Raw genomic sequence first — 23,725 nt, forward strand, 5'->3', positions numbered from 1 at the left:
AGATATAACAGTAGCCACTAAGTATTTTTTATGTTATTATTTAATTTGGAATAATAAGTAATTAATTTTTAAATTACTCAGTGCAACTGAAACCCCATTTTTTCTGCAGCCAGCAGGTGGGGCTGTGCCCTACTTGCCTCAAATTACCCATCACCTCTGTATCTCTGTCTGTCTGAGAGATAACTCTGGTGTTCTTTGTCCATTACAACATGCATTCCACAGCAAATGAACCCCTTCCTGCTGTTGCCATTCCTGAGCCTGAAAACAGCTTGTGTACTGACATTGCCATATTTCATCTAGTCCTGAAGTGTTCTGTAGTTACGCTTTAGAAGAGTCAAAATATTATTATTTCAGGAGGGATATGAAGCATTATGTCAAATAGTAAAATCATGCGATTTCCTGGTCATGCCTCTATCTGAAGTAGTTGTTGCGTCATCATTTTTTCCACCTAAAAACTCCACTGCAGAGATATAGACAGATAGAAAGACAGATCGATACAGACGGATGAAAATAGCAACCCAGCAAGTCAAAATCCTGTCCTGTGGAAAGTAAAACAGATTTTAGGACTGCGGTCTTACTTGCGGATGTTGAGGTAGCCCGCCTTCTGGATGAATGTGCGGTTGACGGGCTCGATGTCTTTGTCCGGCATATAGACGGTGTCTTCTACAGACAGCAGCTCCCGCTGGGACAGACGCATGGCCTCCGCCTCCGAGTCCAGCTGGGCCTGGATACTGAACAGGACACCCAGACTGGAGGGTTACCACGGTTTAAATTCAACCAAAAGACTCTTCCACATATTAAACCTCCGTATACTATCAGTTGGGTTTTCAAGTGGTGTTTTTAGTTTTTTATCGTTAGCTACACATACAAGGAATTTGACAAGGAAATCTCAACACAAAGAAAAAGCAAATAAATACAATTTACTAAAGTAGAAAAATCTAATTATCTACGAATAAAGAGACATTTAACAAGATAGAGATATAAGGAGGTGTATCAAAGTACCCAAAGTGTCAAAGTTGGTAAGTAAAGTATCAAAGTTGGTAAGTAAACTATCTAGTATCAAAGTTGGTAAGTAAAGTATCAAAGTAGGTAAGTAAAGTATCTAAGTATCAAAGTAAAGTATCAAAGTATGAAAGTTGGCAAGTAAAGTATCAAAGTATCAAAGTTGGTAATTAAAGTATCAAAATATCAAAGTAAACTATCAAAGCATCAAAGTAAAGTATCAAAGTTGGCAGGTAAAGAATCTAAGTATCAAAGTTGGTAAGTAAAGTATCTAAGTATCAAAGTAAAGTATCAAAGTTGGTAAGTAAAGTATCTAAGTATCAACGTAAAGTATCAAAGTTGGTAAGTAAAGTATCTAAGTATCTAAGTAAAGTATCTAAGTATCAAAGTGGCAAGTAAAGTATCAAAGTTGGTAAGTAGAGTATCAAAGTAGGTAAGTAAAGGCACATTGGCATCGTCGAGTAAATTAAGTTATAATGAAGTTTTCCAAGTTTTACAGAAGAAATATGTGTAGTATGTCTCTATACGTGTCTGGGTGTAAAGTTTACACTTCAGTTTGGCATAACCGGTTATGCCAAACTTACAATGAGTGCATTTAACGTATTTCCTACGTTAAATGCACTCATTGTAAGTCGCTTTGGATAAAAGCGTCGGCTAAATGACTGTAATGTAATGTTATATAATATAATGTAATGTAATAACTGAACTGAAAACTTGGTTTAAGTTACAATTCTGAGGATTTACATGCACACAAATGTCCTTTTTGATACTCTCTAGTGTATTTAAGACAAAGACTAATTAACAAACATCCAAAACATTAACACTTGTGCATGTTAATGTTGACTGCTGCATAAGTGTTTCCCAAGAAGGTGATGGGGAACATCACATTTCACATCTTCAGTACAGCAGCCAAATGGAGAAGATGGTTTACACACACAAACATAACTTACGTACGATACATCAGTCAGCCTTCTGTTTCATTTGATGATGGGACATCGTATTTTCCTTAAAACTGAGAACTGATGACTCGAAAACCCAAACGGAAAAAAACCTTCAAACGTTTTAGCTTCTATTTTTAAAGAATTAAATTCTTTTTCAACCTTGCCTTCATAGAAAAACACCATAACAGAGCTGCGTGTGAATATAAGGAAAAAAAATCAGTTATTTACTTTTGTGTCATCTTGGAAACGGAGGCGAGAAAGTTGTCCATCTTCTTTGAGACCAGCTCCATGCCTTTCTTAAAGAACTTGATCTGAGAGACGGAAAAAACAGCGGTTCAGCCATCTTATTTGAAACGAAGCAAACTTCAACCCTAAAAGAGGTCAGCTGACTAAAAATCATAAACTGCTGCAGAGTCACTTTCATATGTGTGGGACTTTATACGTTCACAATAAGGTAACAAATGTCTGGATGGAGAGACTACCCCATGCCTCCTCCGATACACGTGGAGTCACCAGCCGCTTCTTTTCACCTGACAGTGAGGCGTTTCACCAGGGGGACGTAGTGCGTGGGAGGATCACGCTATCCCCCCCCCCCCCGAACAGGCGCCCCAACTAACCAGAGGAGGCGCTGTGAAGCAACCAGGACACATACCCACATCTGGCCCCCCCCGCAGAATGGCCAATTGTGTCTGTAGGGACCCCCGACTAAGCTGGAGGTAACACGGGGATTCGAACCGGCGATCCCCGTGTTGGTAGGCAACGGAATAGACTGCTACACTACCTGGATGCCCCTTTACCCCAAATATTAAGATGTGGAGTACACTGAGCTCTGAGGCCGAACCACGGCCCATTGTGTTGGATTCCAGACGTTTTTACACGGTCTCCATTCATTTTACGAAATCCTTTTCTAAGACTTTTCAAGGACATCTTCCACAACTTATTGGCTCAGATATACATGACTGTTGCTGAAAGAGGGCTATTCAGTATCAACGATCAGTAGGAGCCTCAACGGTCTCTAAATGGACTGTGTGATGTTCAGTTGCTTACCGAACATACCACCCAAATATTAACCTCGCAATAATTCAATTAGTGTCTATTGGCTTTTAATGGTATTGTATCGGGATGAAATTCACACATTGTCATATTATGATAAACAATTTTGTCATCTAAATTAATCATAACGAGAATTTATTACCTCAAATTTCACACAAAATACTTCAGGAAGTATGTGAAAACAATTTGGTATTATACTTTACATTACCAAACAGGTCCTTATCAAACAGTGATGAAACTCACTTGGATTCTTAAACATTTGCATATGTGCGCATATAATGTGATGTGTATCTGTGAATGTCCTCATTCATCCAGGTCATGGTTATCCAAAGGAGTTGAATCAAGTGCAACTTATCCTTTGGATAATGTGATGTGTATGGATATTATGTAAAATCCCAGTTATCATGATAGTGATATTTTCCATATCACCCAGCACTACTGCAGACACCGAGGTACTAGCTCGGCAGCTAATATAGCATGCAATCTCAGCTAAAAATTATGCTGAAAATATGGCACCTCAGCAGGTAAAAATACAATTTCATAACCTAGCTTTACAATTTCCAGTGAGCTCAATAATACTTCCAGCACATTTGATCAATTTTATCTTTTTCCAGGTACTTAATTTCCATGACCAGAAAACTTGTCTACTAGTCTAAACTTCCAGGTTTTGCAGGATGTGAGGGGACCCTGTTTGTAGTACCTGTGCTTGTGTGAAGCCCAACATGGGTTCCAGCATGGCCACTCTCTTGCGGTACTGCAGGGCGTTGAGGGCGCAGTAGTACTGCATGGAGGCCTGGTGCTGCTTCCTCCTGGTGTAGGCAACCTCCTTCACCAAGTCGGCCTTCAGCTGTCCAGACAGGAAGGCGTTAAATAGGCCTACGCAAGCTTGTACGGGACCTAGCCAACACAAATGCCCACTCAACACACACACCCAGTCAAACTCACACAGATGCCAAGTACTACCAGCCTCTCAAGCGCATATAAAACGGCCAAGAACGTTTGTTTTTCTATCCTTATGGGGACCGAATATTTATGTTGGGACTCAAAATCTTATTCCCCTAATCCTGAACCCTAACATTGAACTTGACTCTAACCCTTTCCCTAACATTAACTTTAACTCTTAAAAGGTATAGTTCAGTTTCCAGGGATTTACTATGTGTACTACTTACACAGAGTCAGACAAACTGGTCTGGTACCCTTTTTATGTCTGTGCGTATAGTTTGAAGGTATGTTGAACAGAGTTTAGCCTAGCTTAGCTCAATTGCTGGATTCCTACTGGGATCATTAGCAGCTCCTTTCCAAAGAAGGGAATTAAACCTTCTCTGAAGCCGATCAATAATACTTTTTACTTGTTAGCCTAGCATTAACATTTTTTTGAACCAACATCTCCACAAATAAAGTTAGAATTTGTGAAAATAGGGGCATTCAGGTAGCACAGCGGTCTATTCCGTTGCCTACCAACAGGGGATCCCGGTTTGAATCCCCGTGTTGCCTCTGGCTTGGTCGGGCGTCCCTACAGAAACAATTGGCCGTGTCTGCAGGTGGGAAGCCGGATGTGGGTTTGTGTCCTGGTTGCTGCACTAGCGCCTCCTCTGGTCGGTCAGGAATAGCATGATCCTCCCACGTGCTACGTCCCCCTGGTGAAACTCCTCACTGTCAGGTGAAAAGAAGCGGCTGGTGACTCCACATGTATCAGAGGAGGCATGTGGTAGTCTGCAGCCTTCCCCGGATCGGCAGAGGGGGTGGAGCAGCAGTTGGGACAGCTCGGAAGAGTGGGGTAATTGGCCAGGTACAATTAGGGAGAAAAAGGGGAAAACGTCAAAAAAAAAAGTTTTTTGTGAAAATACTAAACTCTTTTTGGAACTCTTTTTCCATATTTTCCATATTTCCACTTGTCTGTGAGTTTGTGTATGGTCTGGGTAGATTGTGGAACTGAATTACCCTTCTGGGATGAATAAAATTGTCTGAATCTGAATCTAACATTATGCATACCTGTCTTCTTCTACAGTGGAAGTTGATCGATATTGTGTATTACCGAATAATAGTTCTAAACTTAATCTAAATTTTAGGATTTTGCACGCGCTTGTGAAAATGTTGGCCATGAAAAGGTGCTGACGCTAGGCTAACAAGTAAAAAGCATTAACAATCGACTTCGGATAATATTTTCTTCTTTTGAGAGTAGCGGCTAATGAGCCCAGTAGACATCCAGAAATTAAGCTAAGCTAGGCTAAATGTCTTTATGCATGCTCAATAACCCAGCTAAGAACATCAACTCTCTTTGTAGCTAAACTCCCTGCTCAATGTACCTTCAAACATACATAAAAAAAGGCATCAAAGAGTTTGTCTGACCCTGCATAGGAAGGATCCATAGTAAAAACACCGAACTGTCCCTTTAACCTCCACCCTGAGCCACATTCTCATGCCTAGCCTTAACACGAAGCCTTTAGCCTGAGCATAACCCCAACCGTAGCCCTGGTCATAAACTGAACCCCTACTCCAGAAGTCAAGTAGGTTTTATTTGTCCCCGGAGGGGCAACTGTTGTGTAGCAGTGGCAACATTTAAACACACAAAACACTCCACAGAACACAAATAGATACAAATAAATAAAACATGTAGTGAGGGGAACAAAGCTAACGAGAAGCAATGCAACAGTAAGCGGTGTCAATAGTGTTTATCAAGGTGGAGCCGGTATTACTTCTTACTGTTGGAGTCTAGCAGTGAAATGGCTGAGGGAATGAAGGCGTGTTTGTGTCTCTAGGTTTTGACTACTGGGTATTTGAAGCGGGAACCAGAAGGCGAGGTGTGAAACTCTAGGTGCAGGGGGTGGTTGCTGTCAGACAGGATGGATTCTGCTTTTCTTAACATCCAGACTTGTCTTTCTTTTTTTGCAATTTTTTCCCCTTTTTTCTCCCCAATTGTATCTGGCTACTCTTCCGAGCCATCTCGATCGCTGCTCCACCCCCTCTGCCAATCCGGGGAGGGCTGCAGACTACCACATGCCTCCTCCGATACCGCTTCTTTTCACCTGACAGTGAGGAGTTTCACCAGGGGGACGTAGTGCATTGGAGGATCAAGCTATTCCCTCCCGATCGACCAGACGAGGCGCTAGTGCAGCAACCAAGACAAATACCCACATCTGGCCTCCCACCCGCAGACATGGCCAATTGTGTCTGTAGGGACGCCCAACCAACCCGGAGGTAACATGGGGGATTCGAACCGGCGATACCCATGCTGGTAGGCAACGGAATAGACCGCCCGGACGCCCCCGATCACCTTTGTTGGTGCATTTTTCTGTTTAGGACTGAGAGAGGCACCCAACCGAAAAAAGAAAAGTAATAACCGACTCAATAAAGATCTGTAGGACAAAGTCATCAGGGACCTGTCGACTCCCAACTTAGCCAGCTTCCTAAGACAAAACATACAAAAAAAGAATTCACCTTTTTTCTTGTGGGAACCTAAAAAAAATATAATTGGGTCCCCAGAAGTATAGAAAAATGTAAAACACACACACACCCACACACATGCAGAAGTGGACAACACAAGGGTCTGGTCTTTGAAACCCATTAACGTGAACCGTGCTGCTGCAGCCAGACGGAGAACACTCAGATCTGGCGGTCTGAGGAGCGGCTCATTCTGTGCATTTATATGTGATCTGATTTTAAAAACACACATTACCAGTGCATTACTGCACTTTAAGACCTTTCACAGGTCTGTTATTTCTTTTCCCTCAGTCAAAGAGTAGAAGCGGTAATAGCGGAGCAGTAAGAGAGAGAGAGTGCTTCTCGGTCGCTCTACCTTCTCATTTTCCCTCTTCTTGGGCAGCCGGCTGTACTTGACCATGGCCGCCTCGTGTTCTGCGGCGAGGAGAGAGGGGAAATTGACGTAAATGGCTGTAGATAACTATAGACAGAAGCGGCAGAGGATGATGGGAAACTCGCATAAGTCTCTACGTACCATCAGAGGCGATGCCGAATATCTCCTTCAGTGTGCCGATCTCTGAAACAGGATATTTCAGGAGTTCCATGACAAGATAGTATACGTTGCTTTTTGTGGGGTGCTATTGCGGCATTAGATTTTCTTATTCAGTGTCACAGCAAACCTTAAGATTAACCACAGACACGGATTATTCCCAATTTACTTTACAATTTAGATATCTTTAGGGATGCAGGTTATCTACAAAATGTTTCTAAATACAGAAAATCGGGTTTATGTCCTGTGTTCTGCATGTTGATGTCAAAGTCCATGTATGTACAACCTTAGCTGACAAACAATAATAATAATTTAAAAAAAATCAACCTGAAATAAAACTGTTTAGTGCAAAAATGAGGCAGTTGTGATCCTCTTGGATATCTATGATAGTGGATCGACGATAGTAGACATACTAAATAACACCAAATGGAAAAAAAGCGTTTTGATCCTCATTTTAATACTTGAAAAATAATGGCAACAAACAGGAGACGTTGCAGAAACTACCTGTCTGTGTGTGTGTTCTTGTACTTCTATCTTTGTCAGGACCGAGTCCAGGTTTTTTTTTCGGGGGGGGGGGGGTTCCCCCTTGTTCTCCCTAATTGTATCCAGAAAATTACCCCACCAACCAGAGGAGGTGCTAGTGCAGCAACCAGGACACATGCCCACATCCGGCTTCCCACCCGCAGACACGGCCAATTGTTTCTGTAGGGACGCCCAACCAAGCTGAAGGTAACACGGGGATTCGAACCGGCGATCCCAGTGTTGGTAAGCAATGGAATAGACCGCTACACTACCCAGATGCCTCTCAATTTGAGTTTTTAACCATCAGAGTGAGGACATTTTGTCCGATCGTCACTTCTTTAGTAAGGGTGTATTTTAGGGTTAGGACGTGGGTTTAGGGGTAAGGTTAAGCATGTACTTGTGATGGTTAAGGTTAGGATTAAGTTAGGAGTTTAGGGTTAAGGAGTAGGGAATGAATGTTGTCAATAAGGGTCTACACAAAGATAAAAGTACAAGAATGTGTGTATGTGTGTGTGTGTGTACATACGAACAGACATACCCGTGAGGTCCCGCTCTCTGAACTGGATCAATGGGAAGACCATGCTGTCTGCCATCTGGTTGGCCAGCTCCGAGTGAAGGCTGTTCAGCTGGACCACATGGAGAAATGAGAGACAGGACTATTAAACACTGAGCATGTGCAGAGGACACAAACAAAAGGTTTTAGTTTAATAGAACTTGCTTTTGAATATTATTGGGTACATAATTGGGTGTTGGATGTATAATTAATTCAAGTCACTTTAATGTCCCAGAAGGACATTTTTTCATAGACACACAGATGGTACACACAAATACACATTCACCAGTAAGTACTACAAAATGGACAAACATGGTTTACAAAGACAAGATCGAAGTCAGTCCTTATCTATTTGAGCTATACTGGGGCAGTGGTTCTCAATCAGGTCCTCAGGTACCACCAGCACTACTGGTTTCCCACTCTGTCAGGTAGTTCATTATATTCACCTGTTGTTCCAGGTGTAAAACCTCCCTGACTGGAGGCTGAGTAACTGGAACAACAGCAAACTACCTGGTAGAGTAGAAAACCAGCAATACTCAATGTACCTGAGGACCCAATTGAGAACCACTGAATGAACAGGGGAGCAAATGGAGTGTTTAAATCTGTTCGGCTCTGGGGACTAGTAGCCACTGTTGTCACCAGAAAAAAAAGAAGCAAACAAATGATGTTATTATTAATTCTCAAATTATCATCTGCTATGATTTATCTATGAATATAGCATCTTCCTAAACTGAATATCATTTGTGTTAGGATGTTAGTTCATGTATATTGGTCCCTGTCTTGCTGCTTCAGACAGCGTTCTCCTCATTCATGTCTGCAGTAGGCCTACGGCGGCGTGAATGTGGGGCTAGACCCTCCCTCACAATGCGATGTGTATTGTACGTGGGAAAATATGAATATGCATGCTCAGTGTTAGTGTATTCAGTGTAGCTCACACTAATGTGATGACAAGTGGGGCTGACAGCCCGTAGCCCTACTACAGCATCATTTCATATTTCAGCATCATATCATATTTCAGAGTTGGTTGGCTATCTGTCCGAGTCTGTATACACATAGCCAATCAACACTAGCTTGGAATTTAACAGTACAGTCGACAAGAAGAGGGGAGACTTTCTTAGCTAACGCCAGCTAACTTGAGAAAATGAACGAAGTGGATTTCATACTTGAGCTCTCAGCGTTGGTGAGGGAAAGCATATTTTATCATCCTGCCTTTGTGGCGCTGGTCCGTGGCCAAACTGTTGTGCTGGATCGATTGATATACATGGTGACAAGTGTCAGTGCATCCATGCCTATCTATTAAGGTTGTTGTCATAAAATGGATCTGTCATCTCTCATCATCAGCCGCTTCTCCGGGGTCGGGTCGCGGTGGTAGCACGCTAAGTAGGGCACTCCAGATAGCCCTCTCCCCAGCAACGCCCTCCAGCTCTGCCTGGGGGATCCCAAGGTATTCCCAGGCCAGATTGGACATGTAGTCCCTCCAGTGAATTCTGGGTCTACCTCGGGGTCTCCTCCCAGTTGAACATGCCCAGAAAACCTCCAAAGGAAGGCGCCCAGGAGGCATCCTAATCAGATGCCCAAACCACCTCAACTGGCTCCAGTTGATGCGAAGGAGCAGCAGCTCTACTCCGAGTTCCCTCCGGATGCCCGAGCTCCTCACCCTATCTCGAAGGCTGAGCCCAGACACCTTACGGAGGACACTCATTTCAGCCGCTTGTATCCACGAGCTCACCCTTTCAGCCACTACCCAAAGAAAATAAAATGGATCTGTATCCCTAAAACGTTGTCTGTGTGCTTCGTTGTGGCCTTCAGTGGTGTTGAGCTCTTTGCTGTTCTCTTGTGGCCCTGTAAGCTCATTGTTCTGAGCTTGGTTGTGTCGGCTTACGATGATGGAAGATTGCACGCTTAATTTTGTCTTGTGACAGTGGTAGTGTAACTTGTGTAAATGCAGTCCTCACTCACTCACTCACACAGACACACACACACACACACGTCAGTAGCAAGAGAGTGCTGTAGTTTTCATGGTATGTAGTCTATCTATTGAAGTGGTTGGTGCCCCACCATTTTTTTATTTTTTACATATAAAAACACCACTGCTGGGGACCTTGTAACATCTGCCTGGAGGGAGAGGATGAAACTCAGGAAAGGTCTAAAATGAGTTTTCTGACTTGCCGGATTATGGTCTGCTAAAAGATGACCTTTAGTAGATAATATTGGGTATACACCCAATCTACTACTACTACCACTACTACTACTACGTTCAGCTGCTCCCGTTAGGGGTCGCCACAGCGAATCATCCGTTTCCATCTCTCCCTGTCCTCTGCATCTTCCTCTGTCACACTAGCCACCTGCATGTCCTCCCTCACCACATCCATAAACCTCCTCTTTGGTCGTCTTCCCTGGCAGCTCCATATTCAGCATCCTTCTCCCAATATACTCAGCATCTCTCCTCCACACATGTCTAAGCCATCTCAATCTTGCCTCGCTTGCTTTGTCTCCAAACCATCCAACCTGAGCGGTCCCTCTAATATACTCATTCCTAATCCTATACGTCTTCATCACTCCCAATGAAAATCTTATCATCTTCACCTCTGCCACCTCCAGCTCCACCTCTTGTCTTTCCATCAGTGCCACTGTCTCCAAACCATATAACATAGCTGGTCTCACAACCATCTTGTAAACCTTCCCTGTAACTCTTGCTGGTACCCTTCTGTCACAAATCACTCCTGACACTCTTCTCCACCCGCTCCACCCTGCCTGCACTCTCTTCTTCACCTCTCTTCTGCACTTCCCGTTACATTGAACAGTTGACCTCAAGTATTTAAACTCATCCACCTTTGTCACCTCTACTCCTTGCATCCTCACCATTCTGTTGTCCTCCTTCTCGTTCACACATATGTATTCCATCTTGCTCCTACTGACTTCCATTCCTCCTCTCCAATGCATACCTCCACCTCTCCAGGCTCTCCTCAACCTGCACCCTACTCTCGCTACAGATCACAATGTCATCCACAAACATCATAGTCCATGGAGACTCCTGCCTGATCTCATCCATCAACCTGTCCATCACCAATGCAAACAAGAAAGGGCTCAGAGCCGATCCTTGATGTAATCCCACCTCCACCTTGAACCCATCTGTCATTCTAATCGCACACCTCACCACTGTCACACTTCCCTCATACATATCCTGCACCACACCTACATACTTCTCTGCAACACCCGACTTCCTCATACAATACCACACCTCCTCTCTTGGCACCCTGTCATATGCTTTCTCTAAATCTACAAAGACACAATATAACTCCTTCTGGACTTCTCTATACTTCTCCATCAACATTCTCAAATCACATCTGTGGTGCTCTTTCATGGCGTGAAACCATACTGCTGCTCGCTAATCATCACCTCTCCTCTTAACCTAGCTTCTGTTACTCTTTCCCATATCTTCATGCTGTGGGTGATCAACTTTGGGTGAGTAATTATCAATAGGTTATAGACACCCCATATTACCTAGTTAACCTACTGATCATTTGAAGACAATACGCTCCAGCCACCACATTAAGTGCTGAACAATGCTCTTGGCCAAGGCAATAACAGAGACTAGTCCAAAGTCTAAGGAGAGGAAATCCGACTTAAGTAACATAGGCCAGTCAGAGATTACAATTCATCCAGTCCAACAAAACAGTTTAGCCAGAGCTAAAGTTCAGGATTGTTAGGCCTACTGTCTGGGATGAGGTGAGCTCAGGCAAATAACCAACTCTGGCTAGCTCTGTGTGTGTGTGTGTGTGTGTGTGTGTGTGTGTGTGTGTGTGTGTGTGTGTGTGTGTGTGTGTGTGTGTGTGTGTGTGTGTGTGTGTGTGTGTGTTGAGCAGGGAATGTATAAGGGAGCGAACCTCTCCACCAGTGCTGGCTGTTATTTTCCTATCCATCCATCCATCCATCCCAGTAATGGTCCAGCTATCACAGGAAGGATGATGCTGAGGTAATGGCTGAGATTTATTCTGATTTGCAATATAATTCAAATAATATGTAGCATCCATACGATACACACTATCCATCAATTTTTGCACTTTTGATGATTTTGCCTTTTTTGCCCTCTGTAGAGAATAAATATATAAAATATATATGAAATAAGTCTTCACTCCTTTGACTACCAAACACATATACAGCTAGATATTTTTCGGATAATGTAATTTATAACGTATGATGTAAGATATACAACTTGATGTGGTCTTTTGTGATGAACTTAGAGAGTCATATTCTCTACGTGCACATTTACTTGGCCAATAAACAGTTGGCGATTTTCTCATATTTTTCCCGAAACTCATGAGTCATTTTTCACAGAAATGCTGACGAGGCCATGCCCAGCCGCACTTCTCTATCCCTGTCCTGCATGTTCAACACACGGATGTGCACATGCACACACACATGCAACACATACACTTAAACAAGTCACAGCGCTGCAAAGCCGAGTCCCTGATGATAACCAGCTGTCACTTCAAACTTAGGCCTCATGTACACACACACACACACCACACAGATAAGAAAGGCCTCACCTCCCCCACGGTTTTGGCGAAGTGCTGCAGCGTGGTGATGACCTCTTCATCACCTTTTCCAAGGGCAAAATTCTACACAGGGGAAAAAAGGTGGAAGAGAAAATTGGAAAAGCAGGAAGCTACAAACTCCCATCCAGCACACTGAGCCAGCACAAAGCCTATAACAGGAAGTCTAAATACCCCAAACTCTCCAGAGACCTGGCATGTCGCCCTGCTGGACCAGACCAGAGAAGTGAATAAATCTGCTGCCAAACTGCTGAGTTTCAGTCCCTCTCTGTATCTGAAATAACACTGGCAAGTAGCTGCAGGAAAGAAGACTGCAGTCAACTCTTCTCTTTCTAATCTCTCTTTCCTGCGTTGCATCCACTCAGCAATACCTCATACGGTCCAACGCATTCAACAGAAATCTCTTTCCATCTGTCTTATCCGGCTGTTATTTGTCAACCCTATTTGTCAGTGTATGGACCACGGATGAGTAGACTCGCTAGCCCTCGGCTAACGGGTCGGACTCCAACCGTAGCGAATTCAGGGGGCCGCCGGGAACCGCCGCAGCTGGAATGCGAACCCGGGTCACCCGTACCATGAGCGACTGCACTAACCAGTCAACTAAAGGGTCCGACCCGTTAGCCAACGGGCTAGCGAGTCTAGTCATTCATGATCGTTACATCTGTCTTGTCTGTCTGTCCACCTGTCTTGTCTAATTTGTCTATCATATCCGTCTGATTCCTCTGTCTTTCTGTCTTGACTGTCTGTCTGTCATGTCTTTCTAGTCCATCTGTTGTGTCTTTCTGTCTTGTCTAACTTGTCTGTCTGTTTGACATGTCTTTCATCATGTCTTTCTAGTCCATCTGTTGTGTGTTTCTGTCTTGTCTAACTTGTCTGTCTGTTTGACGTGTCTTTCATCATGTCTTTCTAGTCCATCTGTTGTGTGTTTCTGTCTTGTCTGTCTGTTTGCAGTGTCTTTCTAGCCGACATGTCTTATCAGTTTACTGGTCTCAGTACATATAAATATTGGATTGCTGCTCTTACCTTCTTCTCATATTCCAGAAGCTGATGAGACAGCTGCTCTGTGGCCAGCCCCATTTCACTCTGGTGAGTTGGGGTGGGGGTGGGGGGGGGACAGAGAGACAAACAGGAAGAGAGGTTTAATCAGACTCTTTTCTCGCCAACACAACACTGTTTACTCTCGCTCTCCATGCACAGGAGAGAGGGTTTTGAGTCGGACTGTCTGTGAAAACTGGATCAACGAATTACTCGCCACTGCCTGGCAAGACGCTGTTCAGCAGACAAAGATGGAGAAATACCCGGCGAACCAGCCTTAAAGACATCCATCCATCCATTATCCAAACCGCTGGCTAAGGATAAGCGGCTCAGATAATGGATGGACGGCCTTAAAGACGACTATCTAAATTCACAGTTGAGCGTTCTTATCTTCTTTATTTTCCTTTTTTGAGGGTGTTTCACGTGTTTGTTTGTTTGTTGTTTTTTTTTTTAATGCAGACATGCTGCTGTGTGGTGTGTACGTTATTAACTTAAGAGCAATAAAACCTGAACTAGGTGCTGCATGGTGGACGGGCAAATGCCCACACAGTAAATCACATAAAAGACTGAAAACATGTTTTACCAAATGAGTACGGTTGCCTGTTACCAAGGAAAATTTGATCTGACAATTTCTACATGCAGTTGAACAGACAGAGAGAGAGACGGAGAGAGAGACAAAGGGAGACAGACTGACAGAGACAGAGCAAGCGAGAGACAGACAGACAGAGAGAGGGAGAGAGAGAGAGACAGACAGACAGACAGACAGAGAGACACAGACAGACAGAGACAGAGATAACGGCATATGTGAGGACTAAAGAGACTGACAGCATCAGAACAGATTCATGACACTATCTATGTTCTACATTTGCCAGCTGACATGTACAGCCGGGCAGCACAGCTTATCGCGCACATGTGACAGACAGCCTTTGTGTGAAAGAGCTGCCGAGTACATTTTCTTCGTCATTTCTCCATGAAACCACGAGACAAGAGTTTTCATTCGACACCGTCCCTGAAAATGTGCAGTCTGAAAATGTGTAGTCTTGTTTTTGTAGTGCCAAAAAAGAAAAAGTGAAAGACTCCATCACACAGTATTCCAATCTACTTATGCAAATTTTTCATCCTTGGATTTTCTCAGGCAAAATGTTATCAGGACCGGGCGTTCGGATAGCGTAGCGGTCTATTCCATTGCCTACCAACACGGGGATCGCCGGTTTGAATCCCCGAGTTGCCTCTGGCTTGGTCAGGCATCTCTACAGACACAATTGGCCGTGGCCGGGTCTGGGGGTTGGGAAGCCGGATGTGGGTATGTGTCCTGGTCGCTGCACTAGCGCCTCCTCTGGTCGGTCGGGGCGCCTGTTCAGGGGGGGAGGGGAACTGGGGGGAATAGCGTGATCCTCCCACGCACTACGTCCCCCTGGTGAAACTCCTGACTGTCAGGGGAAAAGAAGCAGCTGGCAACTCCGCATGTATCAGAGGAGGCATGTGGTAGTCTGCAGCCCTCCCCGGATCAGCAGAGGGGGTGGAGCAGAGACCGGGACAGCTTGGAAGAGGGGAATAATTGGCCAAGTACAATTGGGGAGAAAAAAAATGTAATCAGGACTCCCACAGAGATGCAAAAAAGGCTCCTTGTTTTTCAGTGAATGTGTATGAGTGTGTGTGTGTTGTACCTGGGCTCCAAACACCCTCTGCATGGACTGCAGCAGCTGGTTGGTGTAGTCTGTGAGTGTGGCAGCATCCTCTTCAAACACACTGAGCAGGGAGCGTGTCTGCAGATTAAAACACCAACACGACCCCTTCAATAACACAATTAAGGGATCAGCGAACGAGAGAATGGCTGGACGGTGAGGACCGGGCCAACGTTCAGAGCAATTTCCAATTAATCTCAGTGTTTGTCTTAACTACTGTGAGTACCAGATGGAGTAAGTTTAAATCAACCACAGTATGGTGTATTCGATTTACCTTCAAATTATTAACCGACACGCCAAACTTTCAAGTTTGTGACTCAAACTCCACCCATCTGGCACCTGAGTAGACCGAATATTATACAATGTGTTGACTAATGCAAATTCGCCCAGGTCTTGTAGGAATGACATATCAAAACCATTACAGAGATTCATAAACAACAGAAAACGATGACAGGTTGTCAAAAGGAGACAAATCTGACAGAGTCAGTGAGGGGGAGAAAATTAGAAATGGACCAAAATCCAATACCATAACATCGGAGACAGACATAAAGGTGTAATGTTTGTACAGGAATACAAAGACAAAGATCCTGTTTGGGTGTAGCTGTGTTCAGGACAGGTGTGGCTCGCAGGTGAGACAAACACCTGGCAGCTACTGTCTACAACCTCTCCACGGGCCTATCGAGAAAGAGGGAAGAAAAATTGACTCTTTTTTTTCCCCTGTAATAATATAAATGATATGATATGAGGGAAACGTCGTCCACGTCTCAGTTCGTCAGAATGCAGACTGTGTTTTTGTTCAGGGCTTAACACAAATTGGCCCCCAGCCCACCAACAGAGGATAAAAACAAAACCCTGCAGTATGTCCGATTTGAGGAGGACAGAAACTGTTAGAGAAGAAATATGCGTCCGGCATGAACTGCCCTCGGAGTGGAATTAAAAAAGAACGAAACGTCCCCGAATGGAAGCAACAGCCTACAGAGACTAGGCTGTAATAAAAGAGTTTACAACAGCGGAGACTCATCCGAAACGGTTTTAAATTCCCAAACCGTCTTTTCCGACACACTGATATCCTAATATGTACTAACAGACTGTACTTATTTGAGCCATTTATTGTTTTTTTAACGTTTATATACAAAATAAATGTGGTTAGATTTGGCCTTTTTTGCAGATGAAGATGTTTTAGTGACTCAACAATTGTTCTGAAGAGAAGAGACGTTATGTTGTAACATAAAAGGAAACGTTAAACATAGAGTTGTTCATTTTAAACATTTTTATAATAGCAGATGTTATTTAGAAACACTGAATGGTTAAAAAATAGCAACACCTGACTGCTGTAATGTGTTAAAACGCTGTATTTAGCCATTTTCTGTACTCCTATGTGGGCTACGTAGTTTTTCTACTTTCTGTTCAGTTTTCTCTTACACTGTGGGTAATATGATGAAGTTGCACCTTAGTGTAATTTGTATCAGTGTAAATGGGTTCATGGGAAGAAAAGGCTGTTCTTAATTTGACATGTCTGCAACACAACATCCGCACACATGAACACTAAGCTAACACAGTGACAACACTAAGCTAACATACACATTAACACTGACGTTGCCACGGTCACCAGTGCTCGCTCATTAACACTCCCTCATTAACATCTATACATTAACATATATACATTAACACTAGCCAACACGTTAGCATGAACACTAAGCTAACACAGTGACAACACTAAGCTAACATACACATTAACACTAACGTTGCCACGGTCACCAGTGCTCGCTCATTAACACTCCCTCATTAACATATACTATACATTAACATCTATACATTAACACTAGCCAACACGTTAGCATGAACACCCACACACACATACATACACGCTAACGTTTCATATTACAATCCAAAGTAGTGACAAGACCAGATTTGAACCTATGCTTCTGACACCCATCAGTCCTCTTCTCGCCTGTTATTGACCGCCCAGTACCGCAAACCCCGCCCACAGCAGCCCGTGAAACCAGGCCCGCTCCGCGTCCGGATCTGGGTCCGGGTCTCACCAAAACGCGGTGGGGAAAAACGTCGTCACTAAATAAAGGGAGTTGTAACACATGTGATCCCGGTGAAGGGTGTTTAGCCACGTGTGACCCCGTGCTGGTGGCTAGCGCGGATGCGCCCTTCCCTAGCGTGGAATCACGCCACCCGGGCGGGGGGGGGGGAGCCCTTCCTCGGCCACATGCAAATACGACACCGATACGATCCTAAAACCCAAAACCGTTAGACGTCACGGTGCGCTGGATCAAGGCCCACTATCTTTCTTTCTTTTGCGGGGTGCCAAGGCATGCTAGCGGCGCCGAGGCAACGCAGACAGGGGATGCCGTTCACACAAATGTGCCTACAAACGGAACCGGGATAAAACCACGTTCACCCCCCCCCCGTTCCTCTAAACGCCTTTCCGGGCGATACCCCACCCAACCCCACCCCACCGAGACGCCCGCGGGCCTACCTGGGGACTGTCCTGCAAGGCGTCCTCCAGGAGCAGCTTGTGGTGGACGGCCGGCATGTTGTTGACTGTCTGTGGGGGGGGAAGAAAAAGGGAGCGAGGGTTGAATTGGCGGGACCGGACTCTGTTTCCCAGACGTCTTTGCGTGCTGCGCGAGGCAGACACGTCGGGAATTTGCATATGCGGGCACTCGTGACCCCGCGCCAACCCCGTAAACTACAGGATTACGTGGCGCGGCGAATCGCGTCGTCATGGTGACGACATAAAGTAAACGGTCAAACTAGAAACCACTTTTCTAGAGATTCAAAACGATATATATATATATTAAGGTCGGTGAAAATGCATCTTTTTAAAATTGCAATTCAGCGACACGTTGACGTTTTCTTTATATTGGTTTTATCGTCTTAATCGTATAGCAGGCTGCAGTACCACTTACAGGCCACTGTATTAATGCGAACAATAAAGTAGTCCCACAACACATTGATACGACGTTACAGTTGTGCTGTTTTTATAGCGTGACATACGCAGAGAAAGAGGCGAAATCTGCGACGTTTCACAGTATTGCGCAATTAACATTGGCTCGTAACAGGCGTGTAACAATGAAATGGCGCTTTTGAAAGGGGGAAACAGCGCCGCCCGGCGGCCAAGTGTCAGACTGAAATGAGGTGATTTTTAGAGCGTTCAGATCGATCTGTGGAAGCCGGAAGATAAAGGCACGGGAGAGGCGTACCGGAAGTCGGCGGTTCTGCGCTGGGGGAGCGCAAAGGCTCACGGGACCGTTCATATTCCGACGACGTGCTTTTCACGTTTTAATTGTTGTGATTGGTGTTGTTTGTTCGGGGACGTGGCTCGGACTGGGTAGAGGCCCGTTTGATGACGTCACCAGTCATCAGGTTGCGGGGGAGGTTGTCGTTGCGGGGGGGGGGGTTTGTCGGTAGTGTTGATGTTGTTCAATAGGAGGACTTGTGTGTCATCATAAATGCCCCCCCTGTTGGTCGTGAGGCGTACGTGACGCAGGTGTGGCATTAAGAGGAAGCCCGTCCCTGTCGTCTAATTCTTCCATGCAACCTCGCTGCAGTAGCGTCTCTGCACCCCTCCGGCTGTCATTTTATATATAACAGCGACCCCATCCGGACACAGCCGGGATTTCAGGTATTGAGAGGCGCTTCATAAACATATGAAGTGGCTTTGCTCTCCATTTGGCTTCGCGTTGGACACTTTTCATAGAGGGGAATTTGAATTTCGGTACGAGACGAGGCCAGTTTATCAGTACAGCCCGTTTCATACAAACCGGCAAGGCGTAAAAATACACGAGGATGAATTAAAATCTACTCATATATTTTCGGAATGTGTGTGTGTGTGTGTGTGTGTTAGTGTAGATAGCGGGACCGAAAACTAAAGCACTTATGATCCTAATTCTTCTTGGAGGTGGTAGGTATTGTCTCAGAGAGTGAGGGGAAAGGAAAATTAAAATTATGCATAATTTGCATAAATATGCAAAATATGAATTTTTCTAAAAATGGCTAAAAACCACGTTTCTCGGCATTTCAGATGATTCTGAGTATCTTTGATTTTTTTCACCTATATAAATTTTTTTTTCTGGGACTTAGAAATGTTTTGGCATTATGCAAAATATATGCATTTTTGCAAAACTGCACTTATGATCCTCATGTTTTTTGGAGGTGGTAGGTATTGTTCCAGAGAGGACCAGAAAAATAGCAGAAAATTAAAATATAATTATGCATAATTATGCAAAAATATGCATTTTCTAAAAATGGCTAAAAACCACTTTTCTCTGCATTTCAGATGATTCCGTGCATTTGGGGGGAGGGAGTTGGAGTGGGGGGGGGTTTAGGGGCAGGGGGAAGGCGGTTAGCTGGCAGGATGAAGAGGAGGGAGATTTAGACGGGTGGATCACCAAACCGCTACATTGTAGCGGGGTTCTTCTAGTAGATAAAATAAAAACGTAAAGGATAAGGTTGAAGGCGACGCTGCACGGAGCTTTCGCCAGAGGCAGCGGAGAACAGGGAAGGTTTCTGACCTACTTCTGAAAGTGGCTACGAGTCGTCGTTCGGCCGTTTCCGTTTCCGCTCGGGGATGAATGAAGACTCCTGACTCTGATTCACCTGGAAACAACGCGACTTGCACACTTCGGGGAGGCTGGTTTCCTCAAAACGGCTGCACAGCCCTTCAGAATGAAATCCCTTAAACACTACTTGTGTACAGTGTTTACACCCTCAAAACTACACGTTGGTTTGTAGTTTGATTTTATACCCCCCCCCCTGCAGAAGTAGATAGGGCCACGCTGGCGTTCGTTGTGGGGTAAAACTAGATGGATATGTGACACTCGTGCTACGGTGACGTGCATGTGACGCCATCTGAGCATTAGATGTACCTGGGCCTTGCCGGCCTCGACCGGCTCTCCGGTTACTTCACACTTCTTGCAGAGAATGCAGAACACCCACAAAAACCTCTTTCTCTGATTCCAGGTCAGCTGATGGCGTCTCTGCAGTCACCGGGCATTTGTGCTTTCCAAATGTCACGCAGGAGAGAGATCATGTGGTCCGTTTCAAACGACCCTTCGTATTTTCATTTAAAATCTCCCTCTATGCAATTTGAGTCTCACGCACACACACACACACACACACACACACACACACACACACACACACACACACACACGGTGTACTGTTCTCCGTCCGACGGCTGACATCTGCCTGGATATGTCTCGGCTACTAGACTCCGCGTGTGTGCGATGGACGATAATGAAATGAAATGAAATGAAATTCTCCAGTGTGAAACACAGAGACACAGATACGCGGCAGAGGGGAACCCTGCGGGACTTCTAGGACTTCAGAGAAGGCCCAGCATATCAGCATTTTAAATGCTGTATTTAAAGTCTTTCATTTCATAATAACTCTCTCTTCTAATCCTAATTCTAGCCCTGGTTTCTATCAAGTTTGCTTCAGCAGCGGAAGGGTTACTGTGCCGAAACCACGGAAACCGAGTTATCCAATCAGATTTCGTTGCTGTTGTCTCTTGGCAGAGAACGGGTTAGCTGGCCGGCTCCCTCATTGGTTAGGACTGCTGGAAGGCCTTGTGCTGCTAGCGGTAGTGGTGTTCCACTACCGCTAGCAGGTCAGAATTTACAGCTAATTAATATGGTAACGATCTTGGATAAATAGACTCGCTAGCCCTTGGCTAACGGGTCGGGCCCTTTAGTTGACTGGTTAGCCCAGTTGCCCATGGTGCTAAGTGACAGGCGAATCAGCCAATCATATTTTGCTGTTGTAGCGGGTGGGACAAAAAAACAAAAGAAAAGAAAAATTAGTTGCCCTAGGACTTCTAGAAGTCCGGATCACGCAGACGCTCGTATGATGTGCGGTTGCCGAGGAGTCACAGCTGCATAATTAACTTCAAAGGCTACGCGGCGCATTAAGGTATATACGATATAAGGTGTTATCAGCCGCCTGCAGCCATCTGGGGGGACACTGACGAAGCGTCTGCAACCAGGATAAATGATAAGAGGGGAGGGTACCCGGGTGGCGTAGCGGCCTATTCCGTTGCCTAACAACACGGGGGGGGGGGTCGCCGGTTCGAATCCCCGTGTTCACCTCCGGCTTGGTGTCTGCGGGTGGGAAGCCGGATGTGGGTATGTGTCCTAGTCGCTGCACTAGCGCCTCGTCTGGTCGCCTGTTCGGGGGTGGGGGGGGTAGTGTGATCCTCCCACGCGCTACGTCCCCCTGGTGAAACTCCTCACTGTCAGGTGAAGAGAAGCGGCTGGCGACTCCACATGCATCGGAGGAGGCACGAGATGGTCTGCTGCCCTCCCCGGATCGGCAGAGGGGGTGGAGCAGCGACCGGGACGGCTCGGAAGGGTGGGGCAATTGGGAGAAAAAAAGGAAAAGAGGAGGCACGTGCATGCTGGGCTCGCTGATGCTGTGAACGCTGCAGGTCTGCAGGATCTGGTCCTCCGCACTGCGTCTGTCTCTAAAGCATGCGGACCCGACAGAGATCAGGCCTTCATCGACAGCAGAGGTGCAGGACCTCGTGTGCATGAAGGCTCCTCGGGTGGATGAAGGCCGTGCCTCCTCCTCCTCCTCCTCCTCTTCATCTGTCAACCAAAGCCTTGTGTAAACACCGAGCGCGAGAGAAAAGTGGTTTATAGGTTGGGTCGCGGAGGCAGCAGCTGCGACGAGCGTTCCCCCTCCAAGGCCGCGTTGTCGTTGTCGTTGTTGTTTCGTGAAGTTGACTGACTCACTTCAGTAAAACGCGTCTCGTTAGGTTGATAACCGGGGCCCCGTATGGTTAAAGCATAACACTTCGCGGCTATCTGACGGGCTGTAAATCAGGAGTGGCGAGGAAGCTAATTGTCATCTGCAGCCCCAGTGGAGGTAAAGCGTATCAATATGATATATATGATATAATTGAAAACACACACACACACACACACACAAGACACACACCGTAAACACAAGACACCAGCCGAGAAGCAAATCACAGCTTCCTTGGCGTTCTCCACGTCTTCATTTAAAAAACAGATCCTGGGCTTGATGATCTCAGCAGAGCCTCCGGGAACTGGAACGAAACTGAAATGACAAAGTGCTTCATCGGCACCAATCCCAGTCTGTCAAACAGGTTCAGGGCTTGGGCCCGTCGACTAGAAATCAGGCCCTGATGAAGACGTCTCTTCTACCGGGCCTCCGGGTGGCGTAGCGGTCTGTTCCGCTGCCTACCGACACGGGGGTCCCGTGTTACCCGCGTCACCCCCGGCTCGGTCGGGCGTCCCTACAGACAACAATCGGCCGTGTCTGCGGGTGGGAGGCCGGATGTGGGTATGTGTCCTGGTCGCTGCGCTAGCGCCTCCTGTGCTTGGTCGGGGCGCCTGTTCAGGAGGGGGGGGCTGGGGGGGATAGCGTGAGCCTCCCATGCGCAACGTCCCCCCTGGTGAAATTCCTCACTGTCAGGTGAAAAGAAGCGGCTGGCGACTCCACACCCAGACAGCATCCGGATGTGGGCCACTTCAGGCAAGGATGCTGCACTGGCGGCCTTCTCCTGGCCCTGACAAAATGGATGTGAGCCTGAAGTGGCCCACATGTATAACAGCAAATATGGCCCAAATCAAATGTGGGTCTTTTCTGGCAAAGTTGCGGTGCTCTGGGCAACACGTGATCCGGATGTGGCCCTGAAGCGGCCCGTGTGGTAAATGGTCAATATGGCCCAAATATCACAAAACAACTATGGGCCACCTTTGGCAAGTATGTGGCACATGCGGCATCGCTATGGCTTGGTTCTGGCCCAGATCTGGCAAACAGGAGCGGACCGCCCAAGTGCCATCATTCCACGCGGTATGTGGGCCGGATGAAAGCCTCGTTGTGGGACGGGTCCGGGCCACAGCAGTTTTGCTATCTGGGCACGTATGGGAGGAGGCATGTGGTAGTCTGCAGCCCTCCCTGGCTCGGAAGAGCAGTGGCGCCGTAAGTGGGTATAATGTTATGAAGATTCTAAGGGCGCCAGACTAGAGGGGGCGCCGCAACGGTGCTTAATTTTTTTAAAATAGATTTATTTGTAGTTTTTCCCCTTATCCCACCCGATTACCCAATGGCATGTGACCAGATCTTGTCGAAGACCTCTCTGATTCACGATCCACAGGAAAGAGCCCACAGGTTCGATCTGGGCTATGGCGGTGTCACGTTCCTTTTTGTTAAGAGCGTGTTATATGTAGATTTGTCAAACTGAGAAAATCGGTCCCTTACTGGAGAAGCTGTCGATGAGGGGATTGTTGGGCAAGCTGGTAGCATGGGATGAAGGCAGAGGAAGGGGTTTAATGTTTAGAGAAGTGAGGAACATAATAAAATAATTATTTGATTAATTAGATAGATAAAGGGCGCTCGGTCATATTCTTTATAGGGGCGCAAAATCC

At 45.8% G+C, this 23,725-nt stretch overlaps 1 protein-coding gene across 3 annotated transcripts in view; it reads right to left on the reverse strand.

The window, feature by feature from the left end:
* Positions 1-17,910, reverse strand: part of appl2 (adaptor protein, phosphotyrosine interaction, PH domain and leucine zipper containing 2) — a 38,510-nt gene extending 20,600 nt beyond the window's left edge. The window contains exons 1-10 of one of the 3 annotated variants that reach the window (XM_056281817.1): positions 17,806-17,910; positions 15,300-15,398; positions 13,621-13,680; positions 12,592-12,663; positions 8,027-8,114; positions 6,952-6,993; positions 6,793-6,851; positions 3,697-3,843; positions 2,172-2,254; positions 579-731 (exon numbers count right to left, since the gene is read on the reverse strand). In XM_056281817.1, the coding sequence (XP_056137792.1) occupies positions 579-731; positions 2,172-2,254; positions 3,697-3,843; positions 6,793-6,851; positions 6,952-6,993; positions 8,027-8,114; positions 12,592-12,663; positions 13,621-13,680; positions 15,300-15,398; positions 17,806-17,862 (860 nt within the window). In that variant the 5' untranslated portion in view covers positions 17,863-17,910. Of the gene's footprint in view, positions 1-578; positions 732-2,171; positions 2,255-3,696; positions 3,844-6,792; positions 6,852-6,951; positions 6,994-8,026; positions 8,115-12,591; positions 12,664-13,620; positions 13,681-15,299; positions 15,426-17,805 lie in introns of all 3 variants that reach the window. The other 2 variants (XM_056281819.1, XM_056281818.1) reach the window with 2 other exon arrangements.
* Between the last annotated feature and the right edge of the window lie 5,815 nt (positions 17,911-23,725).

The sequence above is a fragment of the Lampris incognitus genome, chromosome 6, assembly GCF_029633865.1.
Source record: "Lampris incognitus isolate fLamInc1 chromosome 6, fLamInc1.hap2, whole genome shotgun sequence".
NCBI lineage: Eukaryota > Metazoa > Chordata > Actinopteri > Lampriformes > Lampridae > Lampris > Lampris incognitus.